The sequence below is a fragment of the Callorhinus ursinus genome, unplaced genomic scaffold, assembly GCF_003265705.2.
Source record: "Callorhinus ursinus isolate GAN/ISIS: 27379988/994484 unplaced genomic scaffold, GSC_fseal_2.0 scaffold41, whole genome shotgun sequence".
In the NCBI taxonomy this organism is placed as follows: domain Eukaryota; kingdom Metazoa; phylum Chordata; class Mammalia; order Carnivora; family Otariidae; genus Callorhinus; species Callorhinus ursinus.
Window position 1 is genome coordinate 382,324 of NW_027397103.1, and position 21,737 is coordinate 404,060.

The following is a 21,737-nucleotide window of genomic DNA, read 5'->3' on the forward strand; positions in this document are numbered from 1 at the left end:
GCCCTGGGTCGAGGGCCACGGACCAATGGAAAATGGGGTGAGCGGTGGTGCGGCCGGAGGTAGGTGGAGTCACTCCGGGAGCTGGACGGGAGCCTGGCGGGGTCAGCCCCCGACGAGCTGCCTGGCGCATGGCTGTGTGGGGCCTGGGAGGCCGCCTTGGCCTGCGCGGGGGTGTCGGCGCCGGTGGGCTACTGTGTCCTCGTTTCCAGAGCCACCGCCCCCAGGGCGTGCAAGACGGGGACGGGTGAGTGCCTGGCTGGGAGGGTAACTCGGATACCTGCCGCAAATTGTGGGGTCGTCGCTATGGTGACGTCACACCGCTGTGAGGTCACCGTAGCAACCGCCGGGTGACGTCCACTCTTGGTCCTAAGTGGTCACGTGGCCACGTGGGCACCTTGGAAGCCAGAGACCAAGATTTCTTTGCGCCAAGTCCGAAGGAAGCCCAGCTGTCAGGGGTCGGGGCAGGGCAAGTCCCACGGGGGCCGGGAGGGCCATCTTGCCGGGCCTCACGGTCAGGTGGGGGCCTCAGTTCAGATTTTGACGTAGCTCCAAGGCAGTTTATCCCTTAAGACGCAGAGACAGACCAACACGATCTGAAGATGGCTGTCATCATAGACCTTTAAACTTGCACCCCATTTCTGGACCTCAGAACCTGCAGAGTACCATGAATTGATAATGGATCGATACATTTCATAGATCCAGTAATTGAACGTTTTGAGTAACTTCCTAATGCCATGTTTTAGTGTGGAAGCCTGTATTAAAAGTGTTATGTTGCTATTTGAAAATGCCAGAACTCGACTCTGTTTTAGCAGTTCGTCATTCCTGAGTATACCTGAAGCTTCATAGAATGGAAGTGGCCCAGAGTGCTTTCTCTCCGAGAAGCCTGGACTTGGTGGAAGAGAGGAGAAGAGTTTGGGTGGGTGGAAGTAAGAGTTTGGTGGGGGGAGTAAGGTAGTCTTGGGCATGAATCCCAGCCCTGTATCTTCCTTCCTGGGTGACCTGGGAAGGCAAGTCTCATCCTGTGAGCTCCAGTTTTCTCAACAGTAAAATGAAGCTCATAGATAGTTCCTATCTTTGGGGCTGTGGAAAGATTCCAGGAATGATTCCAGGAGAATGCCAGCAATCAGTTAGCGCAGGGCAGAGACTATGGAAAGTGATCAGTAAACTCTTTCCGTGAATATTTATTGAGCATGAGCTACTCTGCAGATAGGGATGTGGGCAAGACACAGAACTTGCCCACAAAGGGCTGCACCAGGAAGAAAAGGAGGGGAATGATGTCAGCAGAGATGCCGGCAGATGCTGGTGCTGCCCCTCAGGCTACAAGCAGCAAGCTGTGACCACTGAGGGAGGTGTCACACTGGGGAAGCCATCCCCACTCACCACGTCGTGATGTCTATTTCTCATCAGGTCACAGTCTTCCTTGAAGACACCCAAGATCCCCAAGATATACACCAAAACAGGAGACAAAGGTAGGGGGTGGGTGAAACATGCAAAAAAAGAAAAAGAAAAAGAAAAGATAGTCAGCTCTATCTTAAAGTTCTGCCAAATTGTTCAGTCATTAAAAATTATGTAAATCTCAATAAATATCATCAAATGTGATGTGAAATGAAAGAGGCCTAAGACATATGTGTGTGTGTGTGTGTGTGTGTGTTTTAAAAATATACGTATTTTAAAAGATTTACTTATTAGAGAGAGAGAACGCTCGCACGAGTGGGGGGAGGGGCAGAGGGAGAAGGAGAGAGAATCCCAGGCAGACTCCGCTCTGAGCACAGAGCCCAGTGCTGGGCTCAGTCGCACGACCCTGGGATCATGACCTGAGCCGGACACTTAACCAACTGAGCCACCGGCGTGCCCCAGATGCGTAAGATAATGCCTAAGATATATTAAGTGATAAAAGCCAGTTGCAGAACAATCCAAATAATTGAAATCCACTTGGATAGAAGTGTGTTTATGTGTGTAGGTACAAATGTGTTCAGATAGGCATAGAATACTCTGGAAGCTTACATCTTGGAATATTACCTGGGAGAGGGATTGAGGATTGAGTTTTGAGAGAGGGGAATGAACAGAAGGGTTTTCATTGTTTATGGTACATACTTTTATTCTATCCTATAATTTTTTGTAATGAGCATAGACTACTTTGATTATTTAAACAATACCAGAATGGGACGCCTGGGTGGCTCTGTCAGTTAAGTGTCTGCCTTCGGCTCAGGTCATGATCTCGGGGTCCTGGGATTGAGCCCCGTATTGGGCTCCCTGCTGAGCGAGGAGTTTCCTTCTCCCTCTTCCTCTGCTGCTCCCCCTGCTGGTGCGCGCACCCTCTCTCTCTAATAAATAAGTAAATAAAATCTTTAAAAGAAATAAACAGTACCAGAATATAACATACAGAAAAAAGTGAGATGTGGAAGAATATGTCAGTGTGACACATTTTCTAAAGTTTAAAACTGTGCAGATCACCAGTGTATGTGTATTTGGGGGGGGGTCTGTACTTACGCAGTAAAAGTGTAAACGACATGCATAGGATGTTTTTAATGCCACCGAACTGTACTCTTAGAAATGGTTAAAACAGTAAGTTTTATGTTATGTATATGTTACCACAATAAAAAAAAAAAAAGGAAAGATAATGTGCCTAGGGACAACAAACAGAAGGTAGTGTTGATGCCCTCCAGCAGAGACCTCTGAGGACAATGTAGTCAAGTCAGGTTGGGTCAGTTAGCTCCTTATGTGGCATACCATGCGCTCAGTGAGAAGATGCTGGAAAGGACTCATTATAGGACTGGGCTTATGTTAGGTGATTGGGGGAGAGTTCCAGGAAGTGGGGCTTGTGCTCTGGATTGGAGGCTGTCAGGAAGCAGGCCTAATTCTCTAGTTGGGTTTCTTAAATCACTTTTAGCTGGAAGGTGGGAGACACAAAGAGAGGCTGAAGCTATAATTGATAAAGGAGCAGCAGTCCCTCGCCTTGGCCAGAGGGACACCAAACATGGGGGTGTTTGGTCATTGTTACAGTTTGGACAGTGTTCTGGGCTCAGACATGATTATGGAGGCTCTTGTTTTGGTCTTGATGTGTCACAGTCCGAGTGGGGACCACCAGATGGTGTTCTGTGAATTCGTTCGAGTTCCGGCAGGAGACCACCACAGCCCACCTGGGAGCGCCAGGCCGGCGCTCCCAGCTGTGGGGAGCAGGTTTGCTCTTTTCCCGTGGTTAGGGTAGAATGGTAGCAAATTGTGACCGAGGCAGAGATACAGAGGACTTCGATTTCACGTGAAATATAATTGTAACGTATACATAGTATGTATCTCCATGTCTCATTTCTTTAGCAGGATGGTTAGTCCATGATTTTGAGGCTTAAAATAAAAGCATATCAGGAAAGAAGTGAGGGTCGTGGTTACCCTTAGGAGTAGCCACTGAAAGGGGGTACGTGGGGGCTTCAGGGATGTGGATCAGATTCTAGTTCTTGATCTGGGTGCTGATCACAGGTATATTCAGGTGGTGGCAATTCATCAACATGTACACTTAATTTTTTTCTAAGGTTTTATTTATTTGAGAGAGAGAAAGAGCCCAAGCGGGGGGAGGGGCAGAGGGAGAGAGAGAATTTCAAGCAGACTCCCCGCTGAGCGGGGAGCCTGACGCGGGGCTCGATCCCAGGACCCTGAGATCATGACCTGAGCTGAAGTCAGACACTTAACCGACTGAGCCCCCCCAGGCGCCCCCAGCTTGTACACTTATGATTTGAGCACTTTTCTGTGTATATGTTCTACTTCAGGTGGAAAGTTTTTTAAAAAGAGCATTTTAGAAAAAAAAAAAAAAGAGCATTTTAGGAAAATAAAAAATAAAAAATCTTAACTTGAGTGGCTAAACATTTTTTCACAGGGTTTTCTAGCACCTTCACTGGAGAAAGGAGACCTAAAGATGACCAAGTGTTTGAAGCCGTGGGAACTACGGATGAATTAAGTTCAGCCATTGGGTAAGGCAGACGGGATTGGCCTTGAGGTTGAGTTTGAATTGGCATCAGTCAGTGTAGTTTACGTATAGCTCTCGAGAGTGCTGGCTGGTCCCCCGGGCTGCCAACCCTCGAGGAACCCGCCTTGGCCTGGCAGTGCAGGGCCTGGGGTCAGTTCCACAAGGCTCCCGGGCTGCAGGCTCCTTTCCCTCCCTGCTCTGCCTGCCCTGCCTGCCCTGCCTGCCCCTGCCTGCCCCTGCCTGCCCCTGCCTGGCATCCGTCCCACACATGTGAAGCCGCCTTGCCCCTCTGTCCCTGGCTCCCCCACCCTCCAGGCGAGTACGCTTCTCAGTGACAGGCCTGGCGAGGTGAGATACTCGGGCCAGATAATGGCAGGTGCAGAGGGTCAGAGGGCCTGCCAGCAGAGTAGAGAAGGCAGACGCTTTGGTCTGTGTGTGAAGGCAGGAGGTGAGGCACAGGATGAAATGGGCAGAGGGGAAGGAAGATGAGGTGGGCATCGGCTGTTTAGGATGAGCAAATCAGCAAGCCGTCGGCCCCCAGTCCGTGTGGGCAGGAGACGGGGGACATCTCAGTTGTGGATTCTTTGTCAGATCGTGAGCGAGCACCTCCATGTGCCAGGCACGGCTCAGCAGGGCACCCCAGCCCACATGCTCCATGGAGCCCGCGGTCCGAGGGGGCCGGGGAGCCCACACTAGAGGGGCATCTACGGGCGGTGGGGGCCTGATGGAGCAAGCACTGAGGAGGGGCCGACACCTGGCCTGCGTCATGGGGACGTCCTTAGTGCCGATATTCCTGAGCACCTACTTTGTGCCAGGCAGGGGGATACTGCTGTGCTCAGGGCAGATGGTGTCCGGCCTGCAGAGTTGTCCCACACTAGATGACAAATGACACGTTTGTGTCTTTAGTTCTGACTGTAAGATGGACTATGAAGGTGCACTGGTGGTTCTTCATTGGCCCTTTTGAGGCCGTTCTCCACCCTTGTCTTCACTGGTCTGCCCAGGAGGTAGCCTACATCATGTGGTGACGCTTTCACACACACCCCCCCCCCCCCCCCAGGCCCTCGTCCTCTGGCTTCCGGGTGGGTCCAGCCAATGGGAGGCACCAGCAGGAGACGGAATGTTGGTGGAGACAGGTGTGGGAGCATTTCTGCCCCTGCTCCCCGGTGACTCTCGCCCGGCCGGCTGCATGGCTCCGGGCAGTGCCCCCCCCCCCCCCGCTTCAGGCCCCTGCTTTTGCTAATCTTTGCCATCCATTGTCCGTTTCCAGAACTCTTCCCACACTCTGTTCATAGTCCCCTCACCAGCCTTTCCTCTAAGAACCCTGTGAATGCGCCGCTGACTCTTCCCTGCCAGGACCCTGCCTGGTGCAGAGAGAGGTAGCAGAGTTTGTGGGGAGGCAGGAGCCGGGGTCCTGACCTGCACCTGGGGTGCTTGGCTTTCCTTGTCCCACCTGCCTTCCCAGGGAGCTCCTACTCAGCCTTCAAAGTCCCACCTCCAGCACCACTTCTTCCAGGAAGCCCTCCCTGAACCCCAGCCAAGGCCAAGGTTCTCGGGACTCTGGCCCTTTCCTCCAGAGCACTGACCTCAGTTTGCAACTTCACATTCGGTCACGTGATACCCGATTCCCACCTCCCTGTCCTGCTGAACACAGCTTGTGTCCCTTGCGCTCACGCTGAACTGCCTGGACCGGGCCAGAGCAGGCACTGAAGAAAGAAGCATCGGCTGGATCAGTAATGAGTATAAGAAAAGGCATTTTGAGCAACACACACCCGATAACCAAATGAGAGTTTCTGACGTTCTTCCCGTCAGCAAGAAGAACACCACCGCGTGTGTTAAGAGCTGTATTAGCTAAATGACCTGCACCGGGTGAACCTGCTGCCTTCTGTAAGGCAGGGCCCAGGCACATTATGTTAGAGGCAGATTCTTTTCTTTTTCCTCATAGGTTTGCTTTGGAATTCATCGCAGAGAAAGGCCACCCATTCGCTGAAGAGCTTCGGAAAGTGAGTAGCAGTGTTGCCCCCCACGCTGGGATATTTGTCCCTGTGGCCAGGCAGCCGTCACTGCATTTGGCATCTGACCATCTCTTCCTCTTTGTGCCACCTGGGGCTAGTCAGTCTTTCTCCGGGAGCCTCAGTTTCTCCACCTGCCAAATGGGGACACACGTCATCCTCCCAGGCGAGGGATGAGATAGCACCGGGGCCGGGGCGGGGCGGGGGCTGCGGGGGAGTGTAAAGTGAAGAGGCCTTGACCCAGGGCGATTCTGGGCCCTCCCGGGGACGCTCGGCAATGTCTAGTGTTATTTTTGGTTGTTACACGTGGAGGCGGGGCGCTACCGGCATCTAGGTGGCAAAGGCCAGGGATGCAGCTAATGTCCTACCGTGCACAGGACAGCCCCCACACCAGAGGATGCCTCGGGCCCGAACGTCAGCAGCCCCAGGGTGGAGAAAGCTGGGAAAGCCAGCTTCAGTAAGCCCTCAGCCAGGGGACTTTGTGGTCGTTCGTATTCGTGTTCTGCTCCTTGGGAAGCCTGGAGGCTCTGACCCACAGACAGGACTTCAACAGTGGAGACAGCCACGCCCCCTAGAATGCACAGGACAAGGTTACAGTCTACAGGGTGAGCTGAGACTGGGAGCTGCTCCCTGGAGGGTCAGCCCTGCCCGCTTCAGTCCTCCAGGCCAGGCCGGAGTCCACTTAGGCTCGTGGGAGCAGACAGAGGGCAGTGAGGGGGCTGCAGAAGGATGGGAGGCTTCAACTGCTGGAACATTCTGTGAACGAGGCACCTTCTGTGCGCTGGAGGATGGCTTGTAGCCTCACGGTGCAGGACTGTTCATACCCACCGCGGTCATTTCTAGATCTTGTGCTCATCTCTGAGTGGAGTTTGCAAAGGGAAAAGGCTGGGGAGGGGCGCCAGTGATCTGACGAGCCGACCTGTGCTTGAGGCTCCTGTCTGTGGGTCACAGCTGCGGCATCGCCTCCTCCGGGGCCCGGGCTGGCCCCCTGGCTTCCCGCGGGCACCACAGAGAGTGTCAGATGGTCTGATCCGTCTGCCTCTCCCCACTGGCCTGGACCCCCTGAGGGTGCGGACCCTGACTTTCTCACCCGGGAGCCTCACCAGGGCCCTGCTCGCTGGGCACCTGGGAGAGCGCTGGGCTGCCCGGGCCCTGCTGGCCTCCCAGAAGCCCATGCCTGGAGGTCTGTATCCACGTTGCATGGGGCCAAACCGAGACTCTGAAAGGGCCACTGGCCCAAGGCTCCCCGGGCCGGGAATCAGCAGAGCTGGGGTCCAATTCCCAAACTGGTGCCAGCTCCCTCCAGTCCTGGGGGCAGACGCTGCAGGGGGCCAACCACGGGGGCGGGGTATTGTTGCTCTGCCTCCCACCGGAAGCCCCAGAGACACCAGGCGCTCGAGTAACTCGCCCAAGCGGCAGCCCAAGGCGGGTTCCGGTCCGCCGCTGGGTGGGCTCCCCCGTGTCCTGCTCCTGGCATGCCGTCAAGTGGCCCTCTTCACCGAGGCCGCAGACCCCCACCCGCCCCACAGCCCCCCGTGCAGCTCGAGTAGACTCTGGCTAGGCACAGCGTCCGAGGCCGTGCTTGCGGGTGTCATTGGCAGAGGCTCCGGTGGGGCGTTTGTCACGCAGGGGTGACCCCGTTCCCACAGATACTTGTCCCTTATGGTTTAGAAAGCACTGTCACGTTTGGTGTCTTGGCTGAGCTGTTCTAGGTCAGAAAACCAAAGCTGGCAGTTTAGAGGAAAGGAGAAACCTCACGGGGCCCAGGCCCGAGGGAGACGAGGACCAGGTGAGAAGATCATCACTGGGCCATCACTGGGCGCTTGTCGCTCCTCGTCGGGGTAACCCAGATATCCCCGAGGGACCCAGGGCCCCTCTCCACAGAGCTGGCGTCCAAGGCAGGTGTGCGGAAGGTTCGGCCGACTTTGTTAATGCATTGGCCTCCAAGTGCCGGCTAGCCAAAGGACCGGATAGTCCCTGTCAGGCCAGACCCTGCACGCCTTGGTGGCGTCAGGTAGCCCCTCTGCGCGAGGAGTCCCGTCATCTCTGCTTGGCGGGCCACGAGTGGATCTTCATTCTCACCTTCTGTCGCTTCCCAGATCCAGTGCTCGCTGCAGGATGTCGGCTCTGCCCTGGCGACACCGCGCTCCTCGGCCAGGGAGGCTCACTTAAGTAATCTCTCTGTGTTTGGAGGGCCCAAGGGGGTGGGGCTCCGTCCTGGGTGTCACCTGGGTTCCCCGGCTGCCTGGCCCCTAGGCCCCGAGAAGGAAGGACCTCCCGAACCCGTGGGAGGGGTTTGTAGAGCCCCTGGGCAGAAGGGACATAGGGGCGGTTTCCTTGGTCTGGCGGGCCGTGGGTCTCATGGCCATGTCTTTCTGCTTCCCCATGCCTCAGGACATGCCGTGTTCGAGGCAGGGCCCATCCTGGAGCTGGAGCAGTGGATCGACAAGTATGCCAGCCAGCTGCCCCCGCTCACGGCCTTTATTCTGCCGGTGGGTACCGAGGGGTCTCACCCGGGGGTTGGCTGCCAGCCAGGCGTATTCACAGAAACAGGCGTTGACTAAGTCCCCTCTTTTAATTTTTGCCAGTGACAGAAGCTGTCCCCCAGCTTCCCAAGTCCCCTCCAGAGCCTTGCCAGTCTCCCCCCCACCCCTGCCCACTTTGCCTTTGGAGGGGGGTGTCCAGCAGGTGTGCCCCTGCAGGGCCCCTGGAAGCAGAACACTGCCCATTGGGGTGCGGGGCCCTATGTACCTATTGGCCCATCTGTCTGCTGTGGGCACGCCTGCCCCGCCCCCCATGCCACCCCGCTACCCCCCGCTCCCGCCAACACCCACTCTCTCCTTCCAGTCCGGAGGCAAGGGCAGCTCCGCGCTACACGTCTGTCGGGCCGTGTGCCGCCGAGCAGAGAGACGGTAAGGGGGCCGAGGGAGAGGGCGGGGGGCTGCTCAGAGCAGCAGGTAGGCCCGGGGCGGGGGTTGGCTCCGTGCCGACCAGCTGGCCGGCTGGCCATCGACAGACCTCCACCTGCCACCTTCACCGTCCTGGGCGGCCACCAGCCAGACCAGGTCTCTGTCCTCAGAGCCCTGCGTCGCCGCGGGGAGACAGTGAGCCGGGAGCCCACAAATGACAGATGATGTCACCACATCAAGAGCAGAGCTTCTAGAGAAACAAGAGCTTACGGGTGAACAGGGTAGGAGGCCAGGAGGAGGCCCTGGTGGGTTTAGCTGGTTATTGATAATTCCACCACCCACGAGGCATTAAAGTCAAAAGGCTATCCGGTGACACGCCCCCTCCCCTGTGCCCTGGCTCCGCATCCCTGGGGGTTGATGTAGGCGGGGCGGTCGGAGCTGGGCCGAGGTGAGGGGAGGACCCCACACCGTGGGCGGGGCTGTGGGGGACATGCCGTGGGCACAGGGAGGGTCACGCCGTGTGAGCCAGGAGTTGAAGGCATGGGGGGCGGGGTGGGACAGTGTGCAGGGCAAGGGGACAGCAGGGGCAGAGGTGGCCCCGCACAGAACAGACACCAAGGAGGCCAAGTCTCTGGGTCCAGAGCGAGAGGGTGTGGGGCCCGATGAGGCCAGAGGCCGGGCAGAGCCTCGTAGACGCAGAGGGGACAGATGTGCCTCTGTCCTGAGAGCCACAGGAAGCCATGGATGGGGTGACACGAAGGGACCCTGCTGGCAGCTGGGTAGAGAAGGGCCCAGAGGAGCCCCCATGGCTGTGGGGGGCTCAGCGGGGAGGCTCTCCACAGACCAGCCAGCCGCTGTGCCGACACCTCCGACGCGGAGTCAGGGCCTCCCCCAAAAGCTCCTGATAGCCTTTTCAGAGAAACTGAAAAAGAGCTCACTGCAAAGCCTCCATCTACACCACTCAGAGACCGGCTGCCACTGGCTTTACAGAGAAGTGGAAGTAAGGCACCGCTTTGATACAGTTGGCAGGGCTGTGCTACGCACTTCCTATTCCTTCTTCCGTTGATGCCTCATGATGACCTGGGCAGAGAGGGGGTGGCAGCCCCCAGCATACGGGAGCCAGGAAATTGGAGCTCAGAGAGGTGACATCCTGGCCAGGGCAGGCAGCCGGCTGGTCCCGAGCAGAGTCCAACCCTGAGCTCTGTCCACAGCCCCACATCATAAAGCTTTCATCGCTCATGAAGTGGTTTGCCAGAGAGATCCTGGGTGACAGAGCTCCGGCCTCAAAAGAACAAATTAGCCGTTTGTACAAAACCATCCACCTCGGCGATGCTCATAATAGCAAAAAATTGGAGAAACCCAAAGGCCCATCGATGGGGCTTAGTCGAGCGGAGGATGGGTCCTCAGTACACTGGACAGGGAGGTGGAGACGTGCCTGTGGGATGAAAAAGCCCCTTGGGCAGGGGCCACAAACCCAGAGCCTCGGTTTGGGGGGGAGCACCTCCCAGCAAGGGTTCTGCGGCAGAGGGGACACACAGAAGGGGCCTAGCAAGGGCAGACAGCAGTCCACTGTCTGGAACGTCTGCAGCCAGACTGGCAAGGAGCTGCTTCGGGCTTCTGGAGGCGCTGGTGAGGGACGCAGCCCTGGGGCCCCCGGAATGTATGTGATGCGGTTTCCTCTCCTTCCAGCGTGCTACCTCTTGTCCAGATGGGTGAGACGGACGCTAATGTGGCCAAGTTCTTAAACAGGTACTCAGATGGAATTCGGGGAGTCCCGGGCCTCTGAAAAACTAGGCCCATTGTAACAATAAGGCCAGGGGCCCCACACACTCCTTCACTCCTTTCACACCCATGGAGGGTCTGCGACGTGCCCGGTGCTGAGCCCGCACAGGGATGCCACTGAGAACAAGGCAGGCACTGTCCCTGTCCCTGGGGAGGTGAAGGTCTCACTGGGAGAGACCATTATAAAAACCGGTGGCACAAAACATAAAAACAAAGGGACAGTGTGTACCAAGGGGCCCGCTTTCAGGTTTGAGGGACCAGGGAGCTCAGGCAGGGATCTCTCGGGCCCTCCCTGCAAGGCCCGGGGGCCATGTGAACTGAGAAGAGATAGCTGGGCCAAGCCAGCTCAGGGCCATCCGAGCCCAGGGCCCCCGAGCAGGACCCAGTGAGCTGGGCTGGCCCCCGGGAGGCTCCACTGGATTCTGTTGCAGCCTTGGCTCACGCAGTCCCAGTGTGGGCAAGGTCAGGGCCCGGGGGCAGGCTGAGAACCCAGGGGTCCTTGGGAGCTGTCCTGGGTGTCCAGAAAGTGACTTCACAGCCAGGGCCTGGCCCCTCGCTGTGGTCACCCTTCCCACTGGGATGTGACCTGACCAGCTCCATTCTTCCTGGGAGGTGGGTGGGCCCGAAGGGAGTGAGGAAGGTTCCATTCATTCTCATAGTAGTGACCTTTGGGGAACATTATAGTCCCGTAGGGTTGTGTGGGCTGAGCCAGTTCGTTCCCTTAGCAAGGAAGGCGGCGCTGAGCAGAATAGCTGCAAGTATGTCATCACCCCCCAGGAATGGGGGACGCCCAGAGCAGAATGTCTTCTGCTGCCCCCAACCCCTGTCCCCAGAGAGACAGCCAGGCATTAGGAGGAGGGAGGCTGGATCCCAGTGGGGGCGTGGGTCAGGGAAGGTTCCAGCAGGACCCAGCATGGAGCTGACCTCAGAGAGTAGGATTGGGGCCGGGAGAGGTGGAGGAGGGTGGTGGTCGGTGCTCAGCATGAAAACAAGAAAAGTGGGGGACAGTTGAGAGGTGGGCGGCTTCCTGAACTCACTGCAGGCACCCTAAGGGCAGGCTGGGTGTTTCAGTTTTGGGTGTCTCAATCCCGGCCACTGGAAGGTGCAGAAAGCAGCCCAGGAGGGGCCCAAAGCCATCAGCCCTGTGAGGCCGGGTGGAGTTAGCGGCCTCATGCAGCAGGAACTGCCCCAGCCCTGACGCCAGAGTTACAGAAAATGGCCTGGAGGGCCATCCATCAAGCCCAAGTTGGCTGAGCACGCGCTGTCCTGCCCAGTGCTCCTAGGGCGTGTGATTTATATTTCCTCCTTGAAGGCTAATATGGGAAGGACCCTGTTAGCATTGATCTCTCATTTCACATCATCCCGTTGACTTCTCTCTGCCCCTCCAGACTCAGCGACTATCTCTTCACGTTAGCCAGATACACGGCCATGAGAGAGGGGAATCAGGAAGAAATATACAAGAAAAATGACCCGTCAGAGCGAGCCTGAGGCACGTGGAAATAATGCAGAGGGGGAGCAAAGGGGGAGATTGGCAGACCCCTCGGAGGTGAAGAGTTTGTCCTTCCTGTCCTGATTCCTGAAGATCTCAGCCAAGGGGGCTGGGTGAGACTCCTGGCTGCTCCCCTAGGCTCTCCCGGGTCGTGGAGGAAGTGGGAACGAATGAACTCGGTATTGCAGAAAATAAGGTAAAGTGATTGCTGTGCAAGGAAGAGCCACATAGAAAAAAAATAAAAGTGGGAAAAGCTCGAGCCATGTGCGCGTGCACGTGCGTGTGTTGAGAGAGCCCTTCCGCTGCGGGCTCAGGTGGTGTAAGGATTTGGAGCGGTACCAGAGGCCCCTGGAAATGGAACTGTGATTTAGCCATGCCACAGGGGCTGTAAGTGTCACGTTCATAAAGGGGAAGGCACACAGGGTTTGGAAGTTCGAGCCCCTCTGAGCCACCTTCCCCGCCTGTGTCGGGGGAAGGACAGCTGCAGACACATGAGGTGCGTGTGGCAGGAGTGCAGTCCAGAGAACCCCCCCCTCCCGGCAGGGAGCCTTCCTCCCTCGGTGGGGGGCGGGGGGCTGAGGGACAAGGGGCAGAGACCCTGGTGAGAGCACAGCACTGCTCAGAGGAGGACTTCCTTCTCTGCTGGTCTCGGCCTCTGAGATCCGTGCCACGGCTGTGTTTTATTTCTCTTGTCACCCCTGCTCCCCCCCAAACGACCCTGCCAGGGCCAGCTGTGTCCTTGGGAAGGGGATATTTATGCAGGGCAGGGAGGCGGCCCGAGAATGTGGAGACTGCACGCCGCTAATTGCAGGAAATGACTCGGGAAGGGCAGGCTCTCGCGACCTGTCAGGGCCCAGACGCCTGGCGGACTCTGTGCGGCTCTCACTCCGTCACCGAGCCCCTGCTCAGCGCCAGGCCCCAGCTCGGGCTCGGGGAGCCTGCTCACCCTGGCTGTCCTAGCCAGCGGCTCCGCGACGGCAGCGACCACCGGTCACGTGCAGACTTGGGCTCTCACTGTCACCGCTGTGCCGGCGAGTTTTGCCGAAGGAACAGGTGCATGGCATCCTGCTGGCTCGCTCCCTCGGTTCCCGGCAGGCCGAGGTGCCGGCGCGCACGGGTGAAGGCGAAGGCCCTCCCAGTGGTTAGCGCCAGGTCTGGGCCTCGGCAGGCACTCAGTGCTGGGGAGCGGAGCGGAGCGCGGCACCAGCACGACCGAGGGGCTCAGCACTCAGGCCGGGCCAGGGAGGTGCGCACCCCGGGAGCTCGCAGCGACCCAGGCCACTCACTCCGGATCTTCCTGCAAGGAGCAGGACGTAGATAGCGGAACAACATTCCCCCCCCCCCCCGGCTCCTAGGGGTGGTCAGACACCCTACAAAGGACGAGAGGAGCAGTTTGAGTAAAGACAGCATCAAGTGAGGCTTCGAAACAAAGCAGTTGGCCTCTTGCCAAATCCCGGCCCCACCTGCCCTTGCGGCGGTGCAGGCCTGACGTTCGCTCTTTTCTCTCCGGGTCCCCAGGCCCCCCCTCAGCCACCTCCTCCCGAGGGCAGACATCCCCTCACACAGGCCCAGGTGCAGGGCCGACTTGGCAGCTCTGCAGGGGCCGCATGCGTGGCCAGCCTGGGGAAAGCAGCAGGCCTGCTTTGCGGGCCCGGACAACGGACTGGGTTGGCGCGCTGGCGCGTCTGCAGGGCCTTACAGAGCCACAGTGGAGCCCGAAGCAAAAGGAAACCTGCGTACCCCTGCGTGCACGCCTGCACTCGCCAAAATAGCCTCCCGTGTCTGGAACCTAGTGGGAAACGTCAACACAAAGCTCCACTGTCAAAACACACGACTAAGGATGAGGCCTGCGGTGCCCGATCTGTTTGCACACCGCTGTCAACGCTCGCAAGGGACGGCCCCCTTGCACGCTAGGGCAGGGCCGGGAAAGAAACAGCGGGCAGCTTTTATTGAAAATTTCCACACCTCGGGGCGCCTGGCTGGCCCAGTCGGAGGAGCGTGCGACTCTTGATCGCGGTCGGAAGTTCGAGCCCCGTTGGGCAGAGAGATTACCTAAAAATAAAAATTAAAAAACCTGTGATTCCTCATTGATCATAGGTCTTTTGCATGACTTTGATCTTTTAGAATACCACGTGAAAATTGTATTTGCCTTGATTCCTGGGGGTTTGGGCGCTCCCCTACGCGGGCTCGCCTGCCTCCCCCCAGCGCTGCCCGGCCCCCGGGGACACGTTTAGTGCCCTGCAGAGAGTAGCTGGTGGTTGGGTAGTGCAGCGGAGAGAGCCACACATAATCGTCACGCCAGCCAGCGCCGGGGAGGGGTTTAAACCACGTGCCAGGCCCCGATCTTGGGGCACCAGGGACAGCATTCTCGTTCAAACCTCATAGCAACCCCGAAACAGCCACTCAGCAGGGGAGAAAACCGAGGCTCAGGGCGTCAGCACCAAGGTGTGGGCCCCGGGATGGGGACTTGCGACTCTCCCGCCCCCACCCCCACTGCCCCTTGACAGCCGTTTTAATCACGACCTGGGCCCCCCGAGAACAATATCAGACGCTAATAGATTCTGCTGTCTCATTCCTCAACCTAGTTTCCCTTAACTGCTATCTGCTGGCTATTGTTAATGTGCATTTCTCACCGAGTAATTTTCTCAGCCCAAACTTGTAACACCTCCCAATGACAAACGTCCCGGTTCCGAATCCCCCGTCAGCTGCAATGTCACCCTCGCCTCCTCCCCGACACCTTCCCCCGACAGCCCATCCAGTTTTATGATCGCTCTGTCCGTTATCACTACTGAACCTTTAAGAATCCAGACACACTTCAAGTTCAATTGAATAAAATCCCTTGTATAACAAATTCCGCGTGAATGCTACATAAATCAGTACCAGGAAGGATTTGTGGCTCATCCCTGCCTGCCTTTGCCCGGGCTCGGGAGTCTCCCTGGCAATCCTGGACCCAGGCTGGCCCAGTCTTGCTTACTGAGACCATTCACCTTTGCAGCCCAAGTGGGCGTGCGGTCTCCTTCTCTGGGAGTCCCTCGTGGAAGGCCATGCTTGAGCCCGAGCAGAGGCAGGGGACAGTCAGGTTGGGGACACCTGAGGCTGTGGGGATGTCCCTCGTGTTCTCTCATACGCCACAGAATCAGACACTTGAGACGCTTCTGATGGAGGCTACGTGCATACTCTCCCGAGAAAGATGCACGCGCACACACATGTTCACAGGATGTGTACAATTAGAGCAAGTCCACAGAAGCCCCAAGTAAGAATCCCCACTTTCTTATTTTTTTTAAGATTTTTATTCATTTGACAGAGAGAGAGAGCACAAGCAGAGGGAGAGGGAGAAGCAGACTCCCCGCTGAGCTGGGAGCCCGATGCGGGGCTCTATACCAGGACCCCGGGATCATGACCCAAGCCGAAGGCAGACACTGAACGACTGAACCACCCAGGCGCCCCAAGAATCCCCACTTTAAAATAACCCGTGCAGCCCCACAGAGCTCCAGCCTTGCAGCCTGAGAAGCAGCACTCAGGCCTGGCCAGGGAGGCTGCTGGATGGCCTCTGATGCTCCCGACCGTGGAGGGCAGTGAACAACAGCCCGACACACAGCTGGGCTTCGGCCCAGGCCGACTCGGGTTCAAGACCAGCTCTGAAACTTCCTAGCTTCAAGATTCTGGGCGGGTCACTCCATCTTTCTCAGACTCGCTTCTTCATCTGTGAAACAGGAAGGACGATAATATCTACCCCATAGATAGAGGCCATTAAGAGAGATCAACATAAGGCAGTACTTAAAAGGACTCAGGTGCGCCTGGGGGGCTCAGTTGGTTAAGCGTCGGACTCTTGGTGTTGGCTCAGGTCAAGATCTCAGGGTCGTGAGTTGGAGCCCCACATCAGGCTGTGTGCTCAGTGTGGAGACTGCTTGAGATTCTCTCTCTCCCTCTGCTCCTGCCCCTCCATGCTCTCTTTTTCTAAAATAAGTAATCTTTTTTTTTTTTAAAGGACTTAGCATGGCCCCCGGCAAGTTAACTGTTTTTTGTTTTTTTAAGATATACTTATTCGATAGAGAGAGAGCACGAGTGGGAGGGGCAGAGGGAGAGGGAGAGAGAATCCTCAACCAGACTCCATGCTGAGCATGGAGGCAAACATGGGGCTCCATCTCACGACCCTGAGATCTCGATCTGAGCCTAAATCAAGAGTCAGACGCTCAAATGCCTGAGCCATCCATGCCCCCCAAGTTAACTGTTTTTATAGTTGTTGTTGTTACGACTTGAATTCAAGTTCCAGCCCTGCTGCTTCCTGGCTGAGCCACCTTGAGTAAATTGTTTGACCTCACTGAGCCTCAGTCTTATCTTTTATGACTGGGGCTCATGATTCAGCTTCCAAGGGTTCAGGGAGTAAGCCCACGGGTTTGGCACATGGGAGCTGCTCAAGAAAAAAAATGTAGCTATTGTTGAGTTGTGTCTTCTTTTCAAAGCACTTTCAAGTAGCGCAGGCCTGGGTGAAGCTCAGAAGACCACTAAGCAGCACCCCCAGTTGGTTTGGACTTACTGAGGCTGGGTACACAGGTGGCCTCCAGGGGGGCTGGTCCCAGTCAGACCAGGGGCCCTGGCTCCAGGGACACCATGCTGCCCAAGTACTCAGTGACAGAGCAATGAGAGCCAGAAGGGATCTCAGAAATCACTGCTCCCATTTTACAGACGGGAAAACTAAGGCCAAGAGAGAATATAGAAATAAATATTAATAATGACCACAAATTGAGTAGGGATTGTGTCCAGGCATCTTGCTAAGCACCTTACATGCAATAGTTCATTTAATTCTTCCAAAAGCCCATGAAGGTGGTACTATTAACATCACTGTCATCTCCAAATTACAGGTGAAAAACCAGCCCAGCTTGGAGGTCACGTGGCTCTAGGAGATGGAGCTAGGCTTGAAATCAGGGCTCTACGCCCTTCAACACCACGACTAATCATTTACTCAACACTCAGCTACATGCTCAGGTGTACCTTGATGTGTCTTATTTCTCAGAACCCACTGAGGTCTGTGCACGTATTCTCCCCATTTCGGAGGTAAGGACGATGAGGCCCAGAGAGGTGAGGTCACTTGCTCAGAATCACACAGGATCTGCTGGGGTGACGTGATGGTTGTAATGATATCCTAATAAACAGTTGACATTTACTGAGCTCTTCTTGAGCAATACGAGGAATACTGTGTTGAGCAATATGAGAGCAACCTGCGTGTGCAATTAGCACATACTCCGCTCCCCCCCCCCCCATAGCCCCCTCAGGTAGGTATCAGTAGCTTTGTTTCAGATGTAGACACAGAAACTGAGGCACAGGAAGAGAGCACTTTGGCCCGTGGCCAAACTCAGACTTGAACTTGCATCTGTCTGCCTCAAGCATTCTCTTACCTCTCCACAGTGACTCAAGCTGCCTGAGGTCTCCCTGTGGGCAGCAGTGGAGCTGGGACAAGAACCCCAGTTTTCAGATTCCTGTGGGGGGGCCGTCTTGGGACAGTGGTGCCACCGCCGCCATTGACAATGAACTGGGCGGGGAGGAGAAGAGGGCATCGTAAACCCCGGGGGAGGGGACCCTACCGCCCCTGCTACAAGCTACCTCTCTGGGGAAGGGTGAGAAGCAGGCACCAGTTCGGGGGGGGCGGGGGGCATAAGGGCAAAGGCAGGCTGGAGAAACGATTGAATAAATGGCGGAAAGCCGTCCAGCTGACTTAGGACCTGGGGGTGGCGGGGTGACCTGTCCCCCACCAGATGCTCCCAAGGCACAGAGCCGTCGGCCCTCACCACTGGCCATCTGTAGCGCCCACGTCCCTCCCCCAGCAAGCAGGTGCCTTTATTTACGATCACCTTGGAAGGGTCGAACAGACATATGTTGCTAAGGGTCGTTTATACTTGTTTATAAAATTTATGGCTTCACCTCGATTACACACTGTCAAAACGGGAAGGATTGGCCCCAAAGTCTCTTGCCGCATGACTGCCTCAGACGTGCGTACATCTGTTAACTCCGTAGGAGCTGTAGAGGAAAATAAGGTTGATGATAGCTCAAAAGCTCACTGTCCCGTCACAAGGTGTGGGCAGCCCACCTCGAGAAAAGGCATCGGGGCGTGTAGGTAGAAAGGAAGGGGGTCGGGGTCTGTGGGTGGCCACTCCAGGTGGCACCAGGACCCTGCCCCCTCCTGGCCACGGACTCTCCTGGGCCAACTTCGCGTTGCCCAGTGGGAGAGGAAGAACTTGATTCTGAGGACCCTCAGGGGTCCGGCCACAGGACCCGGCAGCTGGATAGAGTTCTGAGCCTGTGGCTCTCCACCTGCAGGCTTAAGCGGGGAGAGAGAAACGTGGACTCTCCACTGCTGGGGGGATCGGAGCTAGGGACAACCTTGCGGGAGGGCAATTTGGCAACATATACGAAAGGCCTGGAAATGTGCGTCCTTATGGACTGGCGATTCTGTGTCCGAGAATTGCTCCAAAGGAAAGATACATCGGTGAAGCCAGCAGGATTTTTTTTCACGGCAGAGCTGCTCATTACAGTGAAAAACTGGATGCTGTGTCCAACAATAGGGAGCTAATTGTCAAATAAGGAAAATACTGAACGATAAGGGGCTCTAAGAAGCACAAAACTACTGAAATGGACGGTGTCTATTTATTACTATGGAAAGGCATCCATCTTTTAAGTGGAAAAAAACGAAACCAAACCAAACCCCAGTTATCCAATGGTATAGTACAGAATGACCTAATTCCGGAAAAAGAAATAGGTGTGTGGATATACATCACAGGAAAGAAATAGGCAAGGATCTGTTCCATGTGTTAATAATGCCTCCAAATCATGGGACTGTGGGTGGTTTTCACTTTCATTTTTGTTTGTCTGGGTTTTCCAACCTTTTCTTTAACAATGTATTTGGGTTGGATTTGACAGAGACTCACTTGTGTAATAAACCTAAGTGCAGAAGAGAGAAGAAGCTGACAATTGCTTGCCATGCCTGTCATAAATCATCTACCTCTCTTGGGATGTTTGGAGTGAGAGGCGGCTGCCCTCTGGTAGCCAAAGCCACGGGGCCCGCCCAAAGTCTAGAAGCCTTGGAGAGTGTGTGCCTGGTCGTTCTGTCGGAGCCGGCTGGCTGCCTGGAGCGCAGCTCCCGTGCGGTCTGAATGTGGATGCTTGGCTTCCGTTGTAGGGCAACAGAGGAGGGAAGAAAGCTGATCACAGCCCCACTGAGGATTGCCCCCGGAGGGTAATCACACCCGCTTTTCATCCTTCTTTCTCCTCTGTTGGTTGCTGCATCTGTAACTTGTATGGGGCTTGATTTAGACAAAGGACATTCCCACTGATTACCTTATGTGGATTTTCACCGTGGATTACCACCCTACCTTCACCTGGGCAAAGTGGCACCCCAGCGGGTAGCGTGATGAGTCCAATGCGCCACAGTCAGCAAGTGGCAAAACCAGCACTCAACCTGGGGCTTCTGCGTCAAAACTCAGCTTCCTTTCCCGATTATGTTTCTGCGGGGACAGTGGACGGGCTGATCCCAGGGGTGGGAAAGAAGTGCCAATGCACGGTGATTGGTAGGGGCTGCCTGGAAGGCTGTGTTAAGGAGCTCGAGGCTGGGTCCCCATGCAGCAGAAGGTGCTGGTAATCCATTAGTGATGCCTCGCACGGTTTCCGATGTGTATTTGACATCTCTGAATTCCTAGGCCAAGGCCCTCACAGATTTCAAAGACTGGGGACTTCAGAGGCATGTATGGTCTCCAGGCTTCCTGATAGTGGTCACACTGTCCTTCCCAGCTGGCCCTCAAAATGGCTCTCTTGACCCCACGGTTCCCCAAGACAGCGAACGGGCAGGACAGATTTCTCAGAGCTTCCAGGTGACACATCAGGGTCATAGATCTCCGAGGAGCACATGCGTATAAATCTAATTGATGAGTCAGCCCTGATGAGCTCGCCACCATAATTCAGAATCTGTAATTACATTTCACATTAGAGCATGCAAAGTTAAGATTAAGACCAATGAGAAATAGTGTGACACCTCCCATCTCCCAGCCAACCCCCAGCCTCTGCCACAATCGTCCCTCCCCCGCCCGCTCCTGTCAGCAGGCAGGTGTCCTAGAAGCTACATCCCTTTGGCTGTTTCTTCTCTCGGTTCCCTGTGGGGTTGCTTCCTGCTGTGCTTGGCACCAGATCCAGCTCCCCTTCCTGCGGTGCTGCATTCAGGGGAGGCAAACAGTTTGTTTCGGGGGACATTTTTGTTTATGGTTTGCAGCGCCCTCCCACTGAAGACCCCGAAGAGCGCACCTGTAGTTGAACAACGTCAGATGGTCTTGTTGCAACAAGAGAGCACACACACCCTGGGGAAATGTGGGGTGTTTCAGGAGGAGGATTTCTTCAGCGTGTGTTGGGAGTTTTGAGGGGTGGTTCAAGGAAGAAAGGGCAGTTCTGTAGTTAGGTACCTTAGTAAATCTTATCTAGAAGAAGGCAGGCAGGAATGATATTAAATCTGTAATGGCAAGGCGCCTGGCTGTCTCCGTTGGTAGAGCACGCGACTCTTGATCTTGGGGTTGTGAGTTGACAACCCACATTGGGTGTAGAGAATAGTGGAAAAAAAAATCTAAAAAAGAAGAAAAATCTAAACTCAACAATCTAACTGAAAAGAATAAAGCTGTAATGGAATATGCTGGAGGGTCAACAGGCATAGCCCCCAACCTCAAGGACCAGGCTTGGTGACCCACCTTGCACGCATGCATCCCCACACCCCACACCCAGGACGTGATCAAGTATTTGGGAAGTAAATCGAGTGCTCATTATATGCCAGGTGTGGGGCATGTCTGACCTCACGTAACCTGACAGCAACCCTACGTGGGAAGAATTATCAACCTCATTTTGCAGGCTTGCAAAGGTTAGGTGACTTGCCCCAGGTCACGTAAGGAAGTAGCCGGGACCAGATATGAAGTCTAATCTACTTCCAGAACCCAAATCCTTGCCACCACCCTGGGCACCAGAACAGGCTTTCGAAGTCTTAAAAATGGCAGGAACCCTCTTGTGGATATCTATATTTGGGGACCCCCTCATCCAGTTCCTCTTCTCTTCATAGTCATGCCTCAATTCCCTCTGGGGGATTTACTTTTCCCAATGGGATACAATCTCCATGGGGGGGGTGTCTCTTGTTTTCAACACATCAGAAATGATCTTATGGGTTTCCTGTTAGTGTCTGGCTCTCCCAAAGTCGACTGTACCCTAGTGCTTAGTTAGTGCTTGGCACACAGCAGGTGCCCAACATTTACTGAACGGATAAATGCAAGACATCAGAGCCTTGCTCAGTCTTTTCTCTTTCCCTGCACTTTCCCTGAAGATTGGCATGATTGGAACGAGGATGGGTTCCTGGCTGGGGCTGAGCCCTTCCTGCCGAGTCCCGAAGAGGCTCTGCCGCCGTCTGCTCTCTAAAACCCTGAACGGCCCTGGCTCCCGCTCTGGCTCAGCTCTGGTTCTCCCATCCTTGAAACCTGCCAATAAATCCCTTCTCGGTCTCCATAAGGCAGAACCCCAGCTGATGGAAACTGTTCTCGATGGCTTCACAGTGTGAACCTGCCAGGACAAGC

At 55.6% G+C, this 21,737-nt stretch overlaps 1 protein-coding gene across 4 annotated transcripts; it reads left to right on the forward strand.

Moving 5' to 3' along the window:
* The first annotated feature begins 63 nt into the window (after nt 1-63).
* Nucleotides 64-12,404, forward strand: MMAB (metabolism of cobalamin associated B). 4 transcript variants are annotated; one of them, XM_073880969.1, is made up of 10 exons: nt 65-244; nt 1,408-1,469; nt 3,869-3,962; nt 5,901-5,958; nt 8,067-8,139; nt 8,362-8,459; nt 8,815-8,879; nt 9,794-9,876; nt 10,566-10,625; nt 12,047-12,404. In XM_073880969.1, exons 1-9 carry the CDS (start codon nt 129-131, stop codon nt 10,619-10,621), a joined length of 705 nt encoding a protein of 234 aa, XP_073737070.1. In that variant the 5' UTR covers nt 65-128; the 3' UTR covers nt 10,622-10,625; nt 12,047-12,404. The 4 variants fall into 4 exon arrangements, with proteins under 4 accessions (XP_073737069.1, XP_073737070.1, XP_073737071.1 ...); XM_073880968.1 differs by lacking the exons at nt 10,566-10,625; nt 12,047-12,404 and adding an exon at nt 10,088-10,559 and having other exon boundaries at nt 64-244; XM_025889322.2 differs by lacking the exon at nt 9,794-9,876 and having other exon boundaries at nt 69-244.
* Nucleotides 12,405-21,737: the final 9,333 nt, after the last annotated feature.

Coding starts and splice junctions, on each gene's coding strand:
- MMAB (XM_025889322.2), top strand. CDS start 129: ATGGCTGTGTGGGGCCTGGGAGGCCGCCTTGGCCTGCGCGGGGGTGTC. Junction 5,959..8,066: donor TCGCTGAAGAGCTTCGGAAA/GTGAGTAGCAGT, acceptor GTCGCTTCCCAG/ATCCAGTGCTCGCTGCAGGA. Junction 8,880..10,565: donor TGCCGCCGAGCAGAGAGACG/GTAAGGGGGCCG, acceptor CTCTCCTTCCAG/CGTGCTACCTCTTGTCCAGA.